This window comes from Onychostoma macrolepis, chromosome 04 (assembly GCF_012432095.1).
Source record: "Onychostoma macrolepis isolate SWU-2019 chromosome 04, ASM1243209v1, whole genome shotgun sequence".
Lineage (NCBI taxonomy): Eukaryota > Metazoa > Chordata > Actinopteri > Cypriniformes > Cyprinidae > Onychostoma > Onychostoma macrolepis.
The window spans coordinates 4685722-4704148 of record NC_081158.1 but is presented as its reverse complement, the minus strand read 5'-3'; the positions used below and the strand labels follow the sequence as shown (position 1 = coordinate 4704148).

The following is an 18427-nucleotide window of genomic DNA, read 5'->3' as shown; positions in this document are numbered from 1 at the left end:
ATGTGAACATTAAGATTTCCTTTCTGACTAAAACTCTTTCCACACAGAGAGCAGACAAACGGCTTCTCTCCAGTGTGAACTCTCATGTGATCCTCCAGGTTGGCTCTGTTTGTTAAATTCATTCCACATTGATGGCACATGTAAGGCTTCTCCCCGATGTGAATTTTTACATGATTCTCAAGGTGACTCCTGTCTGTGAAACTCCTTTCACACTGAGGACATATAAAACAGTCCTCTCCTGAGTGAATCCTCATGTGATGATTAAGGTATTCTCTACATCTGAAGCTCCTTCCACACTGATCACAAACAAATGGATCCTCTCCAGTGTGAACTCTCATGTGAGTCTTAAAGGTGCCATAGAATGAAAAACTGTATTTACCTTGGCATAGTTGAATAATGACAGTTCTGTACATGGAAATGGCATACAGTGAGCCTCAAACACCATTGTTTCCTCCTTTTTATGTAAATCTGAGCGAAAATGGCAGATCATGGAAATAAATGTTATGTTCCAGGCTGTGCAGGGGATGTGGAGTGCAGGGATGGGTTGGTGTCTGTATTCAGAAAGGCACGGAAAACAAATAACACATTCTAATAAAATAATGTGAGCCACTAAAGGGACATGGTTAGCTTCTTGCTAGTGGTATCCTGTTACATTACAGTACATAAGATTTCACTCACCACATAAACAGAGTAAGGAGAGATGACTGAGGATGATGGCGAATGATTTACAGATCCTGAGCACCACTGACAAGCATCTGATCTTGTAAAACCTGTGGTAAGTACTGCCGCTCCATAGTATAAACGAAGTACGTGCGATCGCGAATTCCGAGCGATCATGCATTCAAAAGCAGTTTCAATGCCCCGCATATTAAAGGGATGGTTCACCCAAAAATGAAAATTCTGTCATAATTTACTCACCCTCAAGTAGTTCCAAACCTGTATGAATGCCTTTGTTCTGCTGAACACAAAGGAAGATATTCTGAAGACTGTGGGAGACAGAGCAGTTCTGGGGCACTATTGACTTCCATAGTATTTTTTTTTTCCTACTATGGAAGTCAGTGGTGCCCCAAAACAGCCTGGTTACAAACTTTTCAAAATGTCTTCCTTTGTGTTCGGCAGAACAAAGAAATTAATACAGGTTTGGAACTACTTGAGGATGAGTAAATGATGACACAATTTTCATTTTTGGAATAACTATACCTTTAATAGCGGCTCCCTGATGCCCGCATTTTATATCCAGTATAATTACCCAACGATGTAACTGCGCGAGAAAGTATTGAAATATAAATTTTCCCTGTGTTTCCTTCCTGATATGCGAGCTACTGAAATGCCCTGCACTGTAAAACAGCCAATCAGAGCAGAGCTCAACTATTAGCTGCACTGTGAAACAGCCAATCAGAGCAGAGCTCAACATTATTATTCATGACCCTTCCAAATAAGGTAATAACAGACCATTTCATTCTAGGGAGAAATCCTAGGGTTGTAAATGGACATGTAAAACCGTTTCTGGAGAATTTTTGCCCTTACCTAAGCCACATACCTTCTATGTAGATATCAGAGAACAATTTAAAATATTGTATCAATGCATTCTATGGCACCTTTAAAATGTTCTTTTTGCATGAAGCTCTTCTCACTCAGATTGCAGGAGTAAGGCTTTTCTCCAGTGTGATTTGTCATGTGATTCTTAAGATTTTCTTTTCGCCTGAAGCCCTTCCCACACAGTTTGCAGGAGTAAGGCTTTTCTCCAGTGTGATTTGTCATGTGGGCATTAAGATTTCTTTTCTGACTAAAACTCTTTCCACACTGAGAGCAGATGAATGGCTTCTCTCCAGTGTGAACTCTCATGTGATTCTTAAGATTTTCTTTTCGCCTGAAGCCTTTTCCACACAGTTTGCAGGAGTAAGGATTTTCTCCAGCGTGATTTGTCATGTGGGCATTAAGATCTCTTTTCTGACTAAAACTCTTTCCACACTGAGAGCAGATGAATGGCTTCTCTCCAGTGTGAACTCTCATGTGATTATTAAGATTTTCTTTTCGCCTGAAGCCTTTTCCACACAGTTTGCAAGAGTAAGGCTTTTCTCCAGCGTGATTTGTCATGTGGGCATTAAGATCTCTTTTCTGACTGAAACTCTTTCCACACTGAGAGCAGACAAACGGCTTCTCTCCAGTGTGAACTCTCATGTGATTATTAAGATTTTCTTTTCGCCTGAAGCCCTTCCCACACAGTTTGCAGGAGTAAGGCTTTTCTCCAGCGTGATTTGTCATGTGGGCATTAAGATCTCTTTTCTGAGTAAAACTCTTTCCACACTCAGAGCAGATGAACGGCTTCTCTCCAGTGTGAACTCTCATGTGACTCTTAAGATTATCTTTTCGTCTGAAGCTCTTCCCACACGGTTTGCAGTTGTAAGGTTTCTCTCTAGTATGAATTCTCATGTGGTCTGTAAGGATTTTCTTCCGTGTAAAACTCTTTCCACACTGAGAGCATATGAATGGTTTCTCTCCAGTGTGAACTTGCATGTGAGCCTTTAGATTTCCTTTTAGTAAGAAACTCTTTCCACACAGTTTGCAGGAGTAAGGCTTCACTCCAGTGTGGATTTTCAAGTGGGCTCTAAGGCTGTCTTTTAGACTGAAACTCTTTCCACATTGTTCACAGGTGTAAAGTTTCTCTCCAGTGTTAATTCTCATGTGGGCATTAAGGTTCATAGTTTCTGTTTTATCAGTCTGTGAGTAACTAAATGATTCTTCACCAGTCGTGAAGTTTTTCTCTTCCATTTCATTTAGTTCTTGACTCTCCTCTTTCAGTACCATCAGGTCTAGGGTAAAAAAGAAACAAAAACAAGTTAACACCAGTTTAATGTCACAAAGCATCATACAGTGGGGAAAAAATTATTTGATCCCCTGCTGATTTTGTACGTTTGCCTACCGACAAGAAATGATCAGTCTGTAATTTTAATGGTAGGTTTATTTGAACAGTGAGAGACACAAAAAATAAATAAAAAAATATCCAGAAAACCGCATTTCAAAAAAGTTATGAATTGATTTGCATTTTAATAAGTGAAATAAGTATTTGACCCCTTCACAAAACATGACTTAGTACTTGGTGGCAAAACCCTTGTTGGCAATCACAGAGGTCAGACATTTCTTGTAGTTGGCCACCAGGTTTGCACACATCTCAGGAGGAATTTTGTCCCACTTCTCTTTGTAGATCCTCTCCAAGTCATTAAAGGTCCCATAACATGCTGCTTTTTGGATGCTTTTATATAGGCCTAAGTGGTCCCTAGTACTGCATCTTAAGTCTCTTTCCCGAAATTCAGCTTTGGTGCAGAATTTCAGCCACTACGAGCCAGTCTCACAATGAGCTTTCCTTAGGACGTGCCATTTCTGTGTCTGTAGCTTTAAATGCTAATGAGGAGGAGAGAGGCGGGGCACGGTGGAGGGTGGGTGTGTGGCCTTAACCAGCTTGCGCTACCATGCGCTAATGTTGACAGTGGATGTATGGTAATGGCTCGTAGACACACAGTCCTTCAAGCTTTTCAGTTTGACCCAGAATCTGATCCGGATGGAGAAGCACCGGATAAAGAAGTTGCAACTCATCGGCTACAGCATGAAGGGACTAAAAAAAATACTTTGGTGTTCATTTGTACATCCAAACACTGAGCAACTGCCATGCTTCGCGCGTTTGCAAGCCATGATGTCTCTTGAGGGAAAAAAAATATTGCGCTAGCCTCGCACGCTAATAGCTCATTTTCTCATGGGCGGGCAAAGCAGAGAAAGGGGAGGTAACCTTTCCCCGTATGACGACATAAAGGGAAGATTCCAGATCGGGCCATCTGAGCTTTCATTTTCTCAAAGGTGAAGCAGGATACCCAGGGCTCGGTTTACACCATCACCATTTCTAGCCACTGGGGGACCATAGGCAGGCTAGGGGAACTCATATTAATGTTAAAAAACCTCATGAAGTGAAATTTTCATGCCATGGGACCTTTAAGGTTTTGAGGCTGACATTTGGCAACTCAAACCTTCAGCTCCCTCCACAGATTTTCTATGGATCAAGGTTTGGAGACTGGCTAGGCCACTCCAGGACCTTAATGTGCTTCTTCTAGAGCCACTCCTTTGTTGCCTTGGCCGTGCGTTTTGGGTCATTGTCATGCTGGAATACCCATCCACGACCCATTTTCAATGCCCTGGCCCTGACGGTACATGGTCCCTTTGATGCGGTGCAGTTATCCTGTCCCCTTAGCAGGAAAACACCCCCAAAGCATAATGTTTCCACCTCCATGTTTGGCGGTGGGGATGGTGTTCTTGTGGTCACTGGCAGCATTCCACTTCCTCCAAACACAGAGTTGAGTTGACGCCAAAGAGCTCGATTTTGGTCTCATCTCACCACAACACTTTCACCCAGTTCTCCTCTGAATCATTGGCAAACTTCAGATGGGCTGTACATGTGCTTTCTTGAGCAGGGGGACCTTACGGGCACTGTAGAATTTCAGTCCTTCACGGCATAGTGTGTTACCAATCGTTTTCTTGGTGACTATAGTCCCAGCTGCCTTGAGATCATTGACAAGATCCTGCCGTGTAGTTCTGGGCTGATTCCTCTTTGTTCTCATGATCATTGAAACTCCACGAGGTGAGATCTTGCATGGAGCCCCAGACCGAGCTCGATTGTACAGTTATTTAGTGTTTCTTCCATTTGCAAATAACCGCACCAACCGTTGTCACCTTCTCACCAAGCTGCTTGGCGATGGTCTTGTAGCCCATTCCACTCTTGTGTAGGTCTACAATCTTGTCCCTGACATCCTTGGACAGCTCTTTGGTCTTGGCCATGGTGGAGAGTTTGGAATCTGATTGATTGATTGCTTCTGTGGACAGGTGTCTTTTATAAAGGTGACAAACTGAGATTAGGAGCACTCACTTTAAATCCCAAAATACACTGCACGATTTTAGCAATCCTATAAGAGCACTGCATGTCACACTGTACACTGAACATAATTATAAACGCAGCAATTTAGTTTTTGCTCCCATTTTTCATGAGCTGAACTCAAAGATCTAAGCCTATTTCTCTCAAATATTGTTCACAAATCTGTCTAAATCTGCGTTAGTGAGCACTTCTTTGCCAAGATACTCCATCCACCTCACAGGTATGATGATATGCTGTATATTCTGTCATATCAATATGCTGATTAGACAGCATGATTATTGCACAGGTGTGCCTTAGGCTGGTCATAATAAAAGGCCACTCTAAAATGTGCAGTTTTACTGTATTGGGCGGTCCAAAAACCAGTCAGTATCTGGTGTGACCACCATTTGCCTCACGCAGTGCAACACATCTCCTTCGCATAGAGTTGATCAGGTTGTTGATTGTGGCCTGTGGAATGTTGGTCCACTCCTCTTCAATGGCTGTGCGAAGTTGCTGGATATTGGCAGGAACTGGAACACGCTGTCGTATACGCCGATCCAGAGCATCCCAAACATGCTCGATGGGTGACGTGTCCGGTGAGTATGCTGGCCATGCAAGAACTGGGATGTTTTCAGCTTCCAGGAATTGTGTACAGATCCTTGCAACATGGGGCCGTGCATTATCATGCTGCAACATGAGGTGATGGTCGTGGATGAATGGCACAACAATGGACCTCAGGATCTCGTCATGGTATCTCTGTATTCATATATGTATTCAATATCATGGTATTAAAATGCACCTTTGTTCGTTGTCCATAACATACGCCTGCCCGTACCATAATCCCACCGCCACCATGGGCCACTCGATCCACAACGTTGACATCAGCAAACCGCTCACCCACACAACTCCATACACGCTGTCTGCCATCTGCCCTGTACAGTGAAAACCGGGATTCATCCGTGAAGAGAACACCTCTACAAAGTGCCAGACACCATCAAATGTGAGCATTTGCCCACTCATGTCGGTTACGACGACGAACTGCAGCCAGGTCGAGACCCCGATGAGGACGACGAGCATGCAGATGAGCTTCCCTGAGACAGTTTGTGCAGAAATTCTTTGGTTATGCAAACCGATTGTTGCAGCAGATTGTTGCAGTGGCTGGTCTCAGACGATCTTGGAGGTGAAGATGCTGGATGTGGAGGTCCTGGGCTGGTGTGGTTACACGTGGTCTGCGGTTGTGAGTCCGGTTGGATGTACTGCCAAATTCTCTGAAACGCCTTTGGAGACGGCTTATGGTAGAGAAATGAACATTCAATTCACGGGCAACAGCTCTGGTGGACATTCCTGCAGTCAGCATGCCAATTGCACGCTCCCTCAAAACTTGCGACATCTGTGGCATTGTGCTGTGTGATAAAACTGCACATTTTAGAGTGGCCTTTTATTGTGGCCAGCCTAAGGCACACCTGTGCAATAATCATGCTGTCTAATCAGCATCTTGATATGCCACACCTGTGAGGTGGATGGAGTATCTCGGCAATGGAGAAGTGCTCACTAACACAGATTTAGACAGATTTGTGAACAATATTTGACAGAAATAGGCCTTTTGTGTACATAGAAAAAGTCTTAGATCTTTTGGAGTTCAGCTCATGAAAAATGGGGGCAAAAACAAAAGTGTTGCGTTTATAATTTTGTTCAGTGTATGTGTAGATTGTACGATGACTCGTAAGATACGATGCAAGTTACTATAGAAGAATAAAACGTCATCAGTATGAGCTAGTGCTAAACAAAAAGAGCATGATAGGTCACACTTTAGCAGTTGACTTTTTTGTGTGTGCTGAAAAAAAGTGGAATCGGCAAAAGAGGAAGGGATGAGAGCTCGAGGTAAGCAGTTTTAAGTTTTAATGCCATGTTGCGTTGATTTCATGTTGCATTTTTATTGGTTCGTCAGTAAACATTGATCGTATCAGTAAACACACAGTGCGATGATCATGCTGTATCTTAGGCTATCGTTGGTCGCAAGAGCGTGACACGGCCGTCTTTGAGCCTCTCTCACTGTATGACACAGGATTATTGATTAGGAGCCACGATCACAGAAATCGCCACGATTGTTTCACGATGCCAATCTTTCATCTGGGACAGCCGAAAATCGTGCAGTGAGTTTCGGGCATAAGAGAGTGCTCCTAATCTCAGCTCCTTACCTGTTTAAAAGACACCTAGTAGCCAAAAATCTTGCTGATTGATAGGGGATTGAATACTTTTTTCAAATGTGTTTTTCTGGATTTCTTTGTTGAATGAATGAATGAATGATGTTATTCTGTCTCTCACTGTTCAAATAAACCTACCATTAAAATTATAGACTGATCATTTCTTTGTCAGTGGGCAAACGTACAAAATCAGCAGGGGATCAAATATTTTTTTCCCCACTGGACATATAAGCATTTAGACCTGTAATCTCAGAACCTCTTCTTCTTAATACTGTTAACTCTTAACTTTCCTTAGCACGCATCCCAAATATACCCCCTCATTAAAACCACAGAAGTGCACTGCACACATTTCAGTTGGGATCCTGCGGGTGGTCAAAAAAATATACTGCAGGTCCCTTGATTTAAAAAGAAGAATGGAGTCAACATGTTCAGAAAAGACTTAAAGAGGGTTTTTATTATACAAATCAAAAACAAGGCAAGTCTGATATTCAGACAAATTTCCCCCAGACAGTAAAAATGTTAAAGGGCAGTTCCACAAAAAAATTATTGCACAGTTATTTACAAACTGTGTTTCCAAAACTGCTACATTTTCTGATGTCCAAAAGGCACTGAATACATGGTAAGCTGGCCCATATTGCAAAAAGTTACTTCGCTATATCTGCCACAACAGTGCCATGTGAAAGACTTCTTTTTGGAAGGCTACATTGTGCAGTAGAAGAGGTCATCGGAAAATGTGAACAAGCTAGTCTGCCTGAGCAACTGGTTGAAAAAAGTAGACTGTGTAACTGGTTTACAATGTTGCACAGATGCACACTGCTTCAAGTAATCGTCTCCAATCAATAATGTAGAGACTGTTCACTCGGTCTCTTCACAGACATTATGGAATTTCATTTCTATTAGAGACCTGCTTATTGCTGCATTCATTTGAATTGATGTTACTAATTAGTTGATATAACTGTCATATGCCCTGTCAATGTAAAATGCTACCCGGTACTTTTGCTCTCAACAATTTTAGAGATTGTTCTTGAATACTGGTTAAATAAATGCTCATGATTTAAACAAACCTGAACGATATGTGTCCTTAAACCAGTTTGTCATGCATTTCTTTATTTTAACACTGAACATTTACAACTAAATCCTAGCATTCAAAACAAGATAAATGGTTCATGTTTAATTTCACAATAAGGTTGCCATCAATCATGATTAAATCACAAAACAGGGTGCAATTAATCGCAATTAGAAATGTTAATATTAATTTTAATTTTAATTAATATTTACATGAATAGTTTAATGCAGTTCAAAAGTATGAAATGCTATAAGATACATTTTTTATATATAGAAATTTGAATAAATAGTCAGGTTCGGAAGTATTCGGACACTGACTGAGTTTTTGTGCATTTGCCTTTATACACCACAACAATGGATTTGAAAAAACAATCAAGATGTGATTGAAGTGCACACGTTTAGCTTTATTTTAAGAGGTTCCAAAAAAATATGACATTCAAGTACCTCCATTTTCAGGGGCTCAATAGTATTTGGACCCTGGTTACTTCAAGACAAATTAAGCAGATAAAAGATCTGGGGCCTCATTTATAAAACTCTCCGTAGATTTCATCCTAAAAGTGTTCGTAGGTACAAAAGCTGGTTACACTTTATTTTGATAGTCCACTTTAGACATTCTACTAACTATAAGTAACTTTGTAACTACATGTCAACTAGTTCTCATTAATTTTCAACTACATGTCTACTAACTCTCAGTAGGGTAGGTTTAGGGTTAGTAGAATAAGTTGACATATACTTGCAAAGTTTCTCATACTCAGTATGTTGTATGTTGTGGACCCATCAAAATAAAGTGTTAGAAGATATTAAGCAGACAGTCTACTAATACTCTAATGACTGCTAGTTGACATGTAGTTGCAAAGTTACTTACTGTTAGTCTGAATGTCTAAAGTGGACTATCGAAATAAAGTGTTACCCAAAAGCTTGCCGGAACCTGCGCAAAAATCCCTTTATAAATCCCAGTCAGGGGAAGATTGTGCATACGTGCATCTCCACCCCAACTCCTCCCTGAAATCACCATATATGGAGCTTACAACGCCTAGTTTTACTATGCATAACCTCATCTGCATGTCATTTCCATGCATATTCCCATCCATGTGACACCATGTTTAACACCGTCAAAGGTACAAAACATTAAGGAAATGTGAAATACGGACTATAAATGCCATTTGTGCCAAACATTATTTTTTTTGCTAAAAGTCATGCAATATCCTTATGTTTTAGAATAAATGTATAAAAATATTCATAAAAAACTAAATTGTTTAAAATAGTTATCAAATAAATATTTTAGAATAAAGTTTTAAAGTTATAAAGAATAAAGTTGATCTCATTCTTTTATACTGCCTATTTTTAGTGGAAACAGATCGGCCTATATTTATTGCAGTGTAAATACAGTTGTCTGACTCGGTGCGTCACTGACGTATTTTAAAAAATGAAATGTGCAAATCTTACCGTTTACTTCTAGTTGTATCCTTCAAATACAGTGGTATTTTTCATAATGTTGTGGAGATGTCTTCACACGACATAAACACCTCTGTGCAGCTGTGGTTGTACAGTAAGTTATTATCATTGGACCTATTCAAACCGGAGAACGGACCGTTCGACCACCGAGTATCTAGCAGTGTCCACCAAAATATCGAAGTAAATGTGCATCATTGTTCTCGCTAAAAATATTTTCTCAAAACATGAGATCTGCAGTTTAAAGATGAATTAGCCTATTGTGCACCTATAGCACTCCTCGTTGTCATTAAAACATAGCATGCCTCAGGAAAAGTGATCAAGCGCATCCACTACAAATAGGTACAAATATGTCTAAATTCATATAGCCTAGCCTAATTTTTGTTTAACTTCTGCATAATGACTTTATGTAATTTCAGTGCTTATTTACATTATGAGAGTGGAATATTTAATGTAAATGTGTATATCGACATGAAAACAGAGTGTAAAATAGTTGTTTACTTCATTAATTTTCTCACTCCTGGAAAAAGAGCTCATATTCATGGGTCAGGGGTGCACATTTTCCCGTCAAGTTTGTTTTTATAAATCCCATCTTTTGCGTAGGAAGTGGCGTACGACAACGGTTATAAATGAGGCCCCTGGAGTTGATATGAGGTATCAAATTGGCATTTGGAAGCTGTTTGACTGGTGCTACCGATATGAAGTCCAAGGACATCTCAATGAAAGTGAAGGAGGCCATCATTAAGCTGAAAAAACAACATAAATCTATAAGAGATAGCAAAAACCTTAGGTGTGGTCAGATCAATGGTTGATTACATTCTTAAAAGAAAGCACCGGTGAGCTTAACAAAATCAAAAGGCCTGGAAGACCACGGAGGTACGCACATCATTGTCAAAATCTATCATCAAGAGACGCCTTCATGAATGTAAATACAGAGGGTTTACAACAAGGTGCAAACCACTGGTAACACTCAAGAATAGGAAAGCAAGATCAGACTTTTCTAGAAAACATCTAAAATAGTTCCATGTTCTGGAACAAGATTCTTTGGACTGATGAAACCAATATTAACTTGTACTAAACTGATGGGAAGAAAAAAGTACAGCGAAAGAAAGGAACAGCTCACGATCCGCTGCTTGGAACAACAGTTCTACTTTGGTTTTGTTTGAAACTATTTTCAATGGCGAAAGAAAGCAAAAACACAATAGTGGGTAAAATATTAGTAACATTAGTAAGACAGGAGTCTTGGGCGCGTGACATTGCTTAACTATATATCATATGTAATAAATGTTAAAATCAGAAACACATACAGCTACATTTTTGCCCCATATCTCGAATATTGGTGGCATTTTTATTTGTTCCTCACATCTTTTATTGCACTTGCTGTTGACTGAATGCTCGCATGCTCTTTAAAACATTTTCCTCCCACCTTTGTCCACCTCCTCCCCCTCCTTCATCAACTCTGACAGCTGACGACTTTGCCACGTTCTTTTAAATTTAATTTAATCATTTTAAAATTAAAACCATCAGTGCACAATTTTCCACACCACAATCTGTCAAGCAAATCTTACCAGCAAACATACACTCGTTCACATCCTTCTCTTCACTCTCTGAGGCAGAGGTCTCCAAACTAATCCTTTCTAATCATCCTACTACTTGTCCACTTGATCCTATTCCATCTCATCTCCATCAAGCCATTTCTCCTTCAGTTGCACCTGCACTCACTCACATCATTAACTCATCCCTTCACACTGGAGTTTTCCCCTCAGCATTTAGACAGGCTCGTATAACCCCACTACTTAAGAAACCAACCCTTAACCCATCTCTTTTAGAGAACTACAGACCTGTTTCCCTTCCTTTCATTGCAAAACCACTTGAACAAGCTGCGTTATACCAAGTCTCTGCCTTTCTCACACAGAAAAACCTCTTGGACAGAAACCAGTCTGGTTTCAGAAGTGAACATTCAACCGAGACTTGCTCTCAGCTGTTGAAGCCCTAAGACTGGCAAGAGCGGATTGCAAATCTTCAATACTTATCTTGCTGGATCTGTCCGCTGCTTTTGACACGGTTAACTACCAGATCCTTCTGTCAACCCTAGTGGTAAAGGGCATCTCAGGAACCAAGCTCCAATGGTTTGAGTCTTAACCCTGAGATAGGTCCTTCAAGGTTTCTTGGAGAGGTGAGGATCCAAGTTGCAACATCTAGCTACTGGGGTGCCTCAGGGCTCAGTTCTTGGACTACTTCTCTTCTCTGTCTACATTGCAGAACTAGATTCTGCCATTCAGAAACATGGCTTTTCATATCACCGCTATGCTGATGACACTCAACTCTGCCTCTCATTCCATCCTGATGATCCGACGATAGCTGCCCGCATCTCAGCTTGTCTAACAGACATTTTTTGCTGGATGAAGGACAGTCACCTTCAACTCAACCTTGCCAAGACAGAGCTGCTTGTGGTTCCATCAAACCCATCGTTTCATCACAATTTCACCATCCAGTTAGGCACATCAACCATAACTCCTTCAAAAACAGCCAGAAACCTTGGAGTTATGATTGATGATCAGCTGACTTTCTCAGACCACATTGTTAAAACTGCCCGGTCCTGCAGATTTGCTTTATTCAACATCAAGAACATCAGGCCCTTTCTTTCAGAACATGCTTTACAACTCCTTGTTCAAGCTTTTGTTCGGTCCAGGCTGGACTATTGCAATGCTCTCTTGGCAGGTCTTCCAGCCAGTTCTATCAAACCTTTACAATTAATCCAGAGTGCAGCAGCAAGATTAATTTTTAATGAGCCGAAAAGAATGCACGTCACACCTCTGTTTATCAATTTGCACTGGCTACCAATAGCTGCTCACATAAAATTCAAGGCATTAATGTTTGCCAACAAAGCCACCACTGGCTCTGCACCCCTTTACCTAAATTCATTACTTCAGACTTATGTGCCCTCAAGAAGCTTGTGTTCTGCAAGTGAACGGCGCATTATTGTAACATCCCAAACGCACTGTAACGCACCGTTTGTTGTAGACCCACGAATGAGATGTCAAATCATGCGGCTTATTGAGGAGAGGTATGCGATGACTTTAATAAGCGATCGGGTGTACGATGTTCATACAATGGGCGAAAAAAAATATCCCATAGACTTAACATTGGCATAAAATTTGTGAGATCATATCTTTGGATTAGAATGTCATAGAGACTTGTGGGTGGGCCCTTTTGACTAGGCCTATCAAGCAGCCAATAAGTAGTGACATAACTTATTAGCCACACCCTAGCAACCACTTTTAGCACCCTAGCAACCATATAACCACATTTATAAGCTATTTATCAGCACTTGAACGCTATAGAAACACTGGGTTTGGCTTTTTGGATTCAGACTGGTAAATAGTCTTTAAATATTAAAGAAACTGTACAAATGAAATATTACATAAACTGTATAGCCACACCCTAGCAACCATTTAGAATACCCTAGTAATCGTAAAAACACATGAATAAGCCATATCTCAACACCAGAACATCATACAGAAATGGGGTTGGACTCTTTTGACTCTGGTGGGACATCACTCTGTAAATTTCACCATGGTAACTGTGCTCACACACCATAGCAACCATTTAGAGCATCCTAGCAACCATTTAGCAGTATGAAGAAGTCAAATATCATCTCTATAACACTGTACAAACATGGTGGTTGGCTACAGTGCCGAGTTTTGCCACGGCAAGCACCACTCACATTTTCATCAGGAATTCAAAATGTTCCCTCCTGGTGGAATGACCTGTCCAACTCAATTCCAGCAGCTGAATCCTTAGCCATCTTCAAGAATCGGCTAAAAACAGATCTCTTCCATCTTTATTTGACCCTCTAACTCTAGCACTCTCTATTCTAATTCTATTCTCTAAAAAAAACAAAAAAACACTTGCCCCTTTTAGACTTGCACTTTATTCATTTACTAAATGCTTGTTTTTCTTTAAAAAAAGAAAAAGAAAAAAAAACTAACACTAGCTTCTCTATTTGTTTTGTATAATATCGACTCATTTTCTTTTATTTATTTTACAATTAACAAAAAGCAAAGAAGGCCTCTAACACTAGCTTGTTCTATTCTAACTGTTTTATTTTTATTGACAATATAATAATTTAAAAATATTGCGTTAACTAACTGTCAACTGTTGCAGGAATGTAACTGAGACTTGTCATAGCACTTACAAATGAGGACAATGGAAGCAACCAAAATCAACAAAAGAGCAATATGAAAGTCGCTTTGGATAAAAGCGTCTGCTAAAAGTGAATGCATGAAAATCAGCAGATAACAGTGTGAAACGTAACTGTTGCTCAGTGTAGATTATTATTTTTATTTTTTTTAGTTGACAGGGGCATTGTACATTAATAAAACATTCCTGTAAATGTACCAGAATTAGCCGAAGGCTATTTTTCATCTGTAGTTCCTGGACAAGATGTAACAAGTAACCCTAAAGAAAATTTTATTAAAAATAGATACTAGAAAATGTATTACAATACAAATCATACAGTAGTCTATTGAAAACAATATAGGATCAATTAAAAACAATGCAAACTAAATACAAACAATAATAGGATAGTTAGCAGATATAAGATTCTAGTGTTGACAAATCAGAGTACAAATTAACCAATTCTTCAATTGAACCCTAAATAAAGCATGTGTGTCTAGATCTCTTATAGTTGTCGGAATAGTATTCCATTCTCGTGCAGCTTTGACAGAAAAAGCAGACTGACTAAAATTACTTTGTCTAAGCGGTATGATACAGTCTAGTCTCCTCTTGTAGAGCGATAATCAGTTGTTCTAATACGAACTAACTGACCAAGAGGGGGAGAAGATAAACCATAAATAATGTTATACATCAAGCATACATTTGCATACTTAATCATGTTTTCCCAATTTAATAAATTATATTTTTTCAGTATTGGACAATGATGATAATGTACCGATTTCTTATCGAAGACTAAGTGTCCGTTTGTATAAGGACTCTACTGGTTTTAGAGTCACTGAACTCGCCTGAGACCAGGTGGTTAAACAGTAAGTCGTGTGAGAAATAACCATAGAATACATATACATCTTAGCTGCCTCTAATGACATGCAATCTCTAATAAACTTAAAATGATAGAGATTAAACTTAACCCGCTTACAAACTTTTTTAACTTGAGCTTTAAATGTAAGTTTAGAATCAATCAGTATTCCCAGATATTTATATTGAGGCACTACCTGCAGCCTCACCCCTGACACATAAACATCCGGCTCTTTAATAATACTGTTAGACTTTACTGTTTAAGACACATTTAGTTGTAAGCAATTCTCTTTTAGCCATGCCGACACATTAACCATAGAATTCGTAAATTCATTTGCAACCCGTGTCAGACTATTACCATGTATATAAATTACTGTCTCATCCGCATACATTTGTATATTAATGCCAGGACATGAAAGATGAAAATCATTTATATACATAGCAAAAAGCATTGGACCCAAGATAGATCCTTGCGGAATACCAGTTGATGCACCTAAATCATTGGATAGGTGATTTTGTACTCTAACACACTGAAATCTATCTGATAGATATTACTCTATCCAGTTAAGTGTATGTGATGAGAAATTAAAACAAGATAACTTAGACATAAGGATTCTATGATTAACAGTGTCAAAGGCTTTCTTTAAATCAAGGAACACTGCTCTAACTACACCACCTTTATCTAAGACAGCTTTAATATTTTCTATAAAAAAAACAATTTGCGGTTTCCGTTGAGTAATTTGCTCTAAAACCAAATTGGATGCAATGAAAATTAACTGCTACTCAAGTAACTGCTAATCTGCTCCGCAACTAGTTTCTGCATAACCTTAGAAACAATGGGTAAATTATCAATAGAAAGGGGATCTTCACTTTTGAATATTGTAACAACAATCGCAGACTTCCAAACACTTGGGAATTTTCCCTGGGAAATTGAAAGATTAATAACTTTAGTAATAGGTTTAATTAGGGTCAAACTAGACTCTTTGAGCATAACAACATCCATGCCATATTTATCTTTTGCTCTAGATGATTTAAGAGATCTAATTGTTCTCATAACATCAGAATCACTAACAGGCCTTAATCTAAAAACAGGCTCCACTGTTGTAACTGGACAGACATCAGCATACGCAGGCGGAAAACAATGAGTAATAGTTTCTACGGAATCAACAAAATGATGATTAAAAATCTCTACCACCTCAGCTGGATTGTTTATTGATTTCCCTTTTACTTTAAGTTCTAGAATTTTCGGTAACACTTTATTTTAGGGTCTCTTAACTAGTTGCTTATTAGCATGCATATTACTAGAATATTAGCCATTTATTAGTACTAATAAAGCACATATTAATGCCTTATTCTACATGACCCTATTCTACATCCCTAATCCTACCCAATACCTAAACTTAACAACTACTTTACTGACTATTAATAACCAGCAAATTAGGAATTTATTGAGGGAACGGTCGTAGTTAATAGTGAATAAGTGTTCCCTATTCTAAAGTGTTAACAAATTTTCTTATCTTCATTTTGTTATCTTCATTCTAAATGATTCTAGGATTGCCTCTTGCTTTTTCTATCATGGCAAGGAAAAAAAATCTCCTTTACTTTTTGTAATTCACTTTTACTTTTTTAGTTTTAAGTGAGGTTTTCAAAGCATGATCTCTTTCTTTCATCAAATTCAGATGCAATTTGGGAGCTGTAGTTTATATTCTGATTGTTTCATATAACTGTAAGGCTGTCACGATTCCACGTTAATGCCTTATTCTCAATTTTAAAAATCCTCAATTGCAATTTACCTGTGTCGAATAACCGGAAAAAATACTGGATGTGGTGCATTTCATGGACGAGAATCCACAAACTGCATTATTAGCTAGGTTTCTAAAGCTGCGCAAAGTATTACAACAACTTAAAAACCTATACTATAGCATAGTACTATTGTGAATTCACAAACACTGCGATTCAGTTAAATAAATGAAGCGTTAGCGTTAGTTCTGGCAGGTTAAATGTGTCAAGCTTGCATCAGCTGATTCTCAGCTGATCACATCTACCTATAGGAATACGACACCTATCGCGGCATACCTATATAAGCTCTATTCAGTATTATTCAGCAGCTTTTTCCGCTTGCTCAGGAGCAAATCACCCTCCTCCATCCCCAACTCCTCCTTTTGCACAGTCAGGACTTGTCTTTATGATATTCCTTGCTGAATCAGACTTAAATATCATTAAGTACATTAATGATATCTGCTTGTTCTGTTCTGTTTACCCTAGGGGGGTTATTATTGCTGCTCTCTCTGCTCATTCAGGACAGGCTGCATGGATGGGCAGGGAGTTTTTGCACAGAACAGAACCATACCGCCAAACCAAAACTTTATGCTAAGTATCTATCATTTGACGATAGTGGTCCTGACAGAAATATATGTACTGCAGGTTCAATATATATGTGCTTTAATAATTTACATGCATCTCAGAGCGGCTCCGTTCACAGTAAATGTGGCTGTGTATGAACTGTTATCATTCAAACTCCATCTCTGCATATTGCTGTGAGTTTGGGTTGTTTATAATGTTCATCTGGGACCACGACGTGTACCATTTCATCAGATTTATAATGTACATCATTTATAAACATACGCCAACACAAAATCACAATGTGTAAAGTTAATCACTCCCATTTTACTCATGGTTTGCTTTTTTTGTTAAATACTCTTACATAATTAAATAACAGAAATTAATCCTTTTCATTGTTTTTCATTCAGAAGTAGATATTGTGTTGAATGTTACACACATTGATTGTTTTTCCCAATTTATGTGGTGATGTCACTGATTTTGTCATGAGAGAATGCAAATGCACCGAATTATCATTTTTCCTTACTTCTAATATTTTTCTCCACCACCATAATGACTCAGTAAAAAAAAAAAAGAAGAAGAAATGAACGAACGAAGAAATAACGAGACAAATAACAGAGATTCAAGACACAGAACAACCGAAGAAAGACTTTGAGAATGAAACCGACCTGTTTTAATAAACACCATCTCTGTTTGTTGTTCCTCAGGATCTTCTTGTTTGACAGTAAAAGTTTCTTCTATCTTCATCTCTTCACTCTCGACTTTAATAAACGCCATCTTTATAACAGTGTGCTTCAGCAGGAGTTTCTCTGTGTGTTTAAGAGGAGAATAATTAACGGGAGTCAGTCAGAGATGACCTGATTACACTAAACACTCAAAACTAGCACATCAAAATAATAAAAGAACACAGATCATACAGACAATTAATATATAGGCATTTATGATTTACATTTGGCATGCATTCATTTGTAGATTGTTTAATGGATTACATTTTCATGGAAATCTTGTCAGATTTGTATTAGTTATTACATGTTTGTGTTGTTGTTCTCGTTGTATTTCGATGCTGTAATTCGAGTCCTTATCAACAATGAGTTGGTTTTAAAAGCTCGGTTTCTCTATCGTTTCTTACCAGCGATCAAACAGCAGGTTCTCTATCAAACTGTAAGAACGGTGTATTGGTTTATACACTTTTTTTCGACCACACAAGGATTAAAAACCCAAACCTTTTTCTCCAACAGAATCGCGCCGCGCAGCCTTATGACGTCATACCGCCACGCCAAAATAAAAGTCCTGTTCAGACGAAATAGAAACGCACAGAAAACACATCCAAATGAAAGATAAAGGATTGTTACAAAGGATGAGTCACAGATTCCCAAAATTACTTTTTTTCAAAAGGTTGGCTTATTTCAAAATATAATTATACCAACTACAGTGC

The 18427-nt window shown here is 38.9% G+C and overlaps 1 protein-coding gene across 3 annotated transcripts; it reads right to left on the bottom strand.

The window, feature by feature from the left end:
• Positions 1-1173: 1173 nt before the first annotated feature.
• On the bottom strand, positions 1174-18280 carry LOC131538375 (gastrula zinc finger protein XlCGF57.1-like). Of its 3 annotated transcripts, none has more exons than XM_058772234.1 (3): positions 18216-18280; positions 17661-17801; positions 1174-2813 (listed from the first exon to the last, which is right to left on the bottom strand). In XM_058772234.1, the coding sequence occupies exons 2-3, from the start codon at positions 17767-17769 to the stop codon at positions 1567-1569; spliced, it is 1356 nt and encodes a 451-aa protein (XP_058628217.1). In that variant the 5' UTR covers positions 17770-17801; positions 18216-18280; the 3' UTR covers positions 1174-1566. The 3 variants fall into 3 exon arrangements, with proteins under 3 accessions (XP_058628217.1, XP_058628216.1, XP_058628218.1); XM_058772233.1 differs by having other exon boundaries at positions 18122-18240; XM_058772235.1 differs by lacking the exon at positions 18216-18280 and adding an exon at positions 18022-18096.
• Positions 18281-18427: the final 147 nt, after the last annotated feature.

Bases quoted from the DNA above. Each gene is read 5' to 3' on its own strand.
- LOC131538375 (XM_058772234.1), bottom strand. From the start codon at position 17,769: ATGGCGTTTATTAAAGTCGAGAGTGAAGAGATGAAGATAGAAGAAACT. The intron at 2,814-17,660 runs GTCGGTTTCATT...TTTTTACCCTAG, and splicing joins GATGGTGTTTATTAAAACAG to ACCTGATGGTACTGAAAGAG.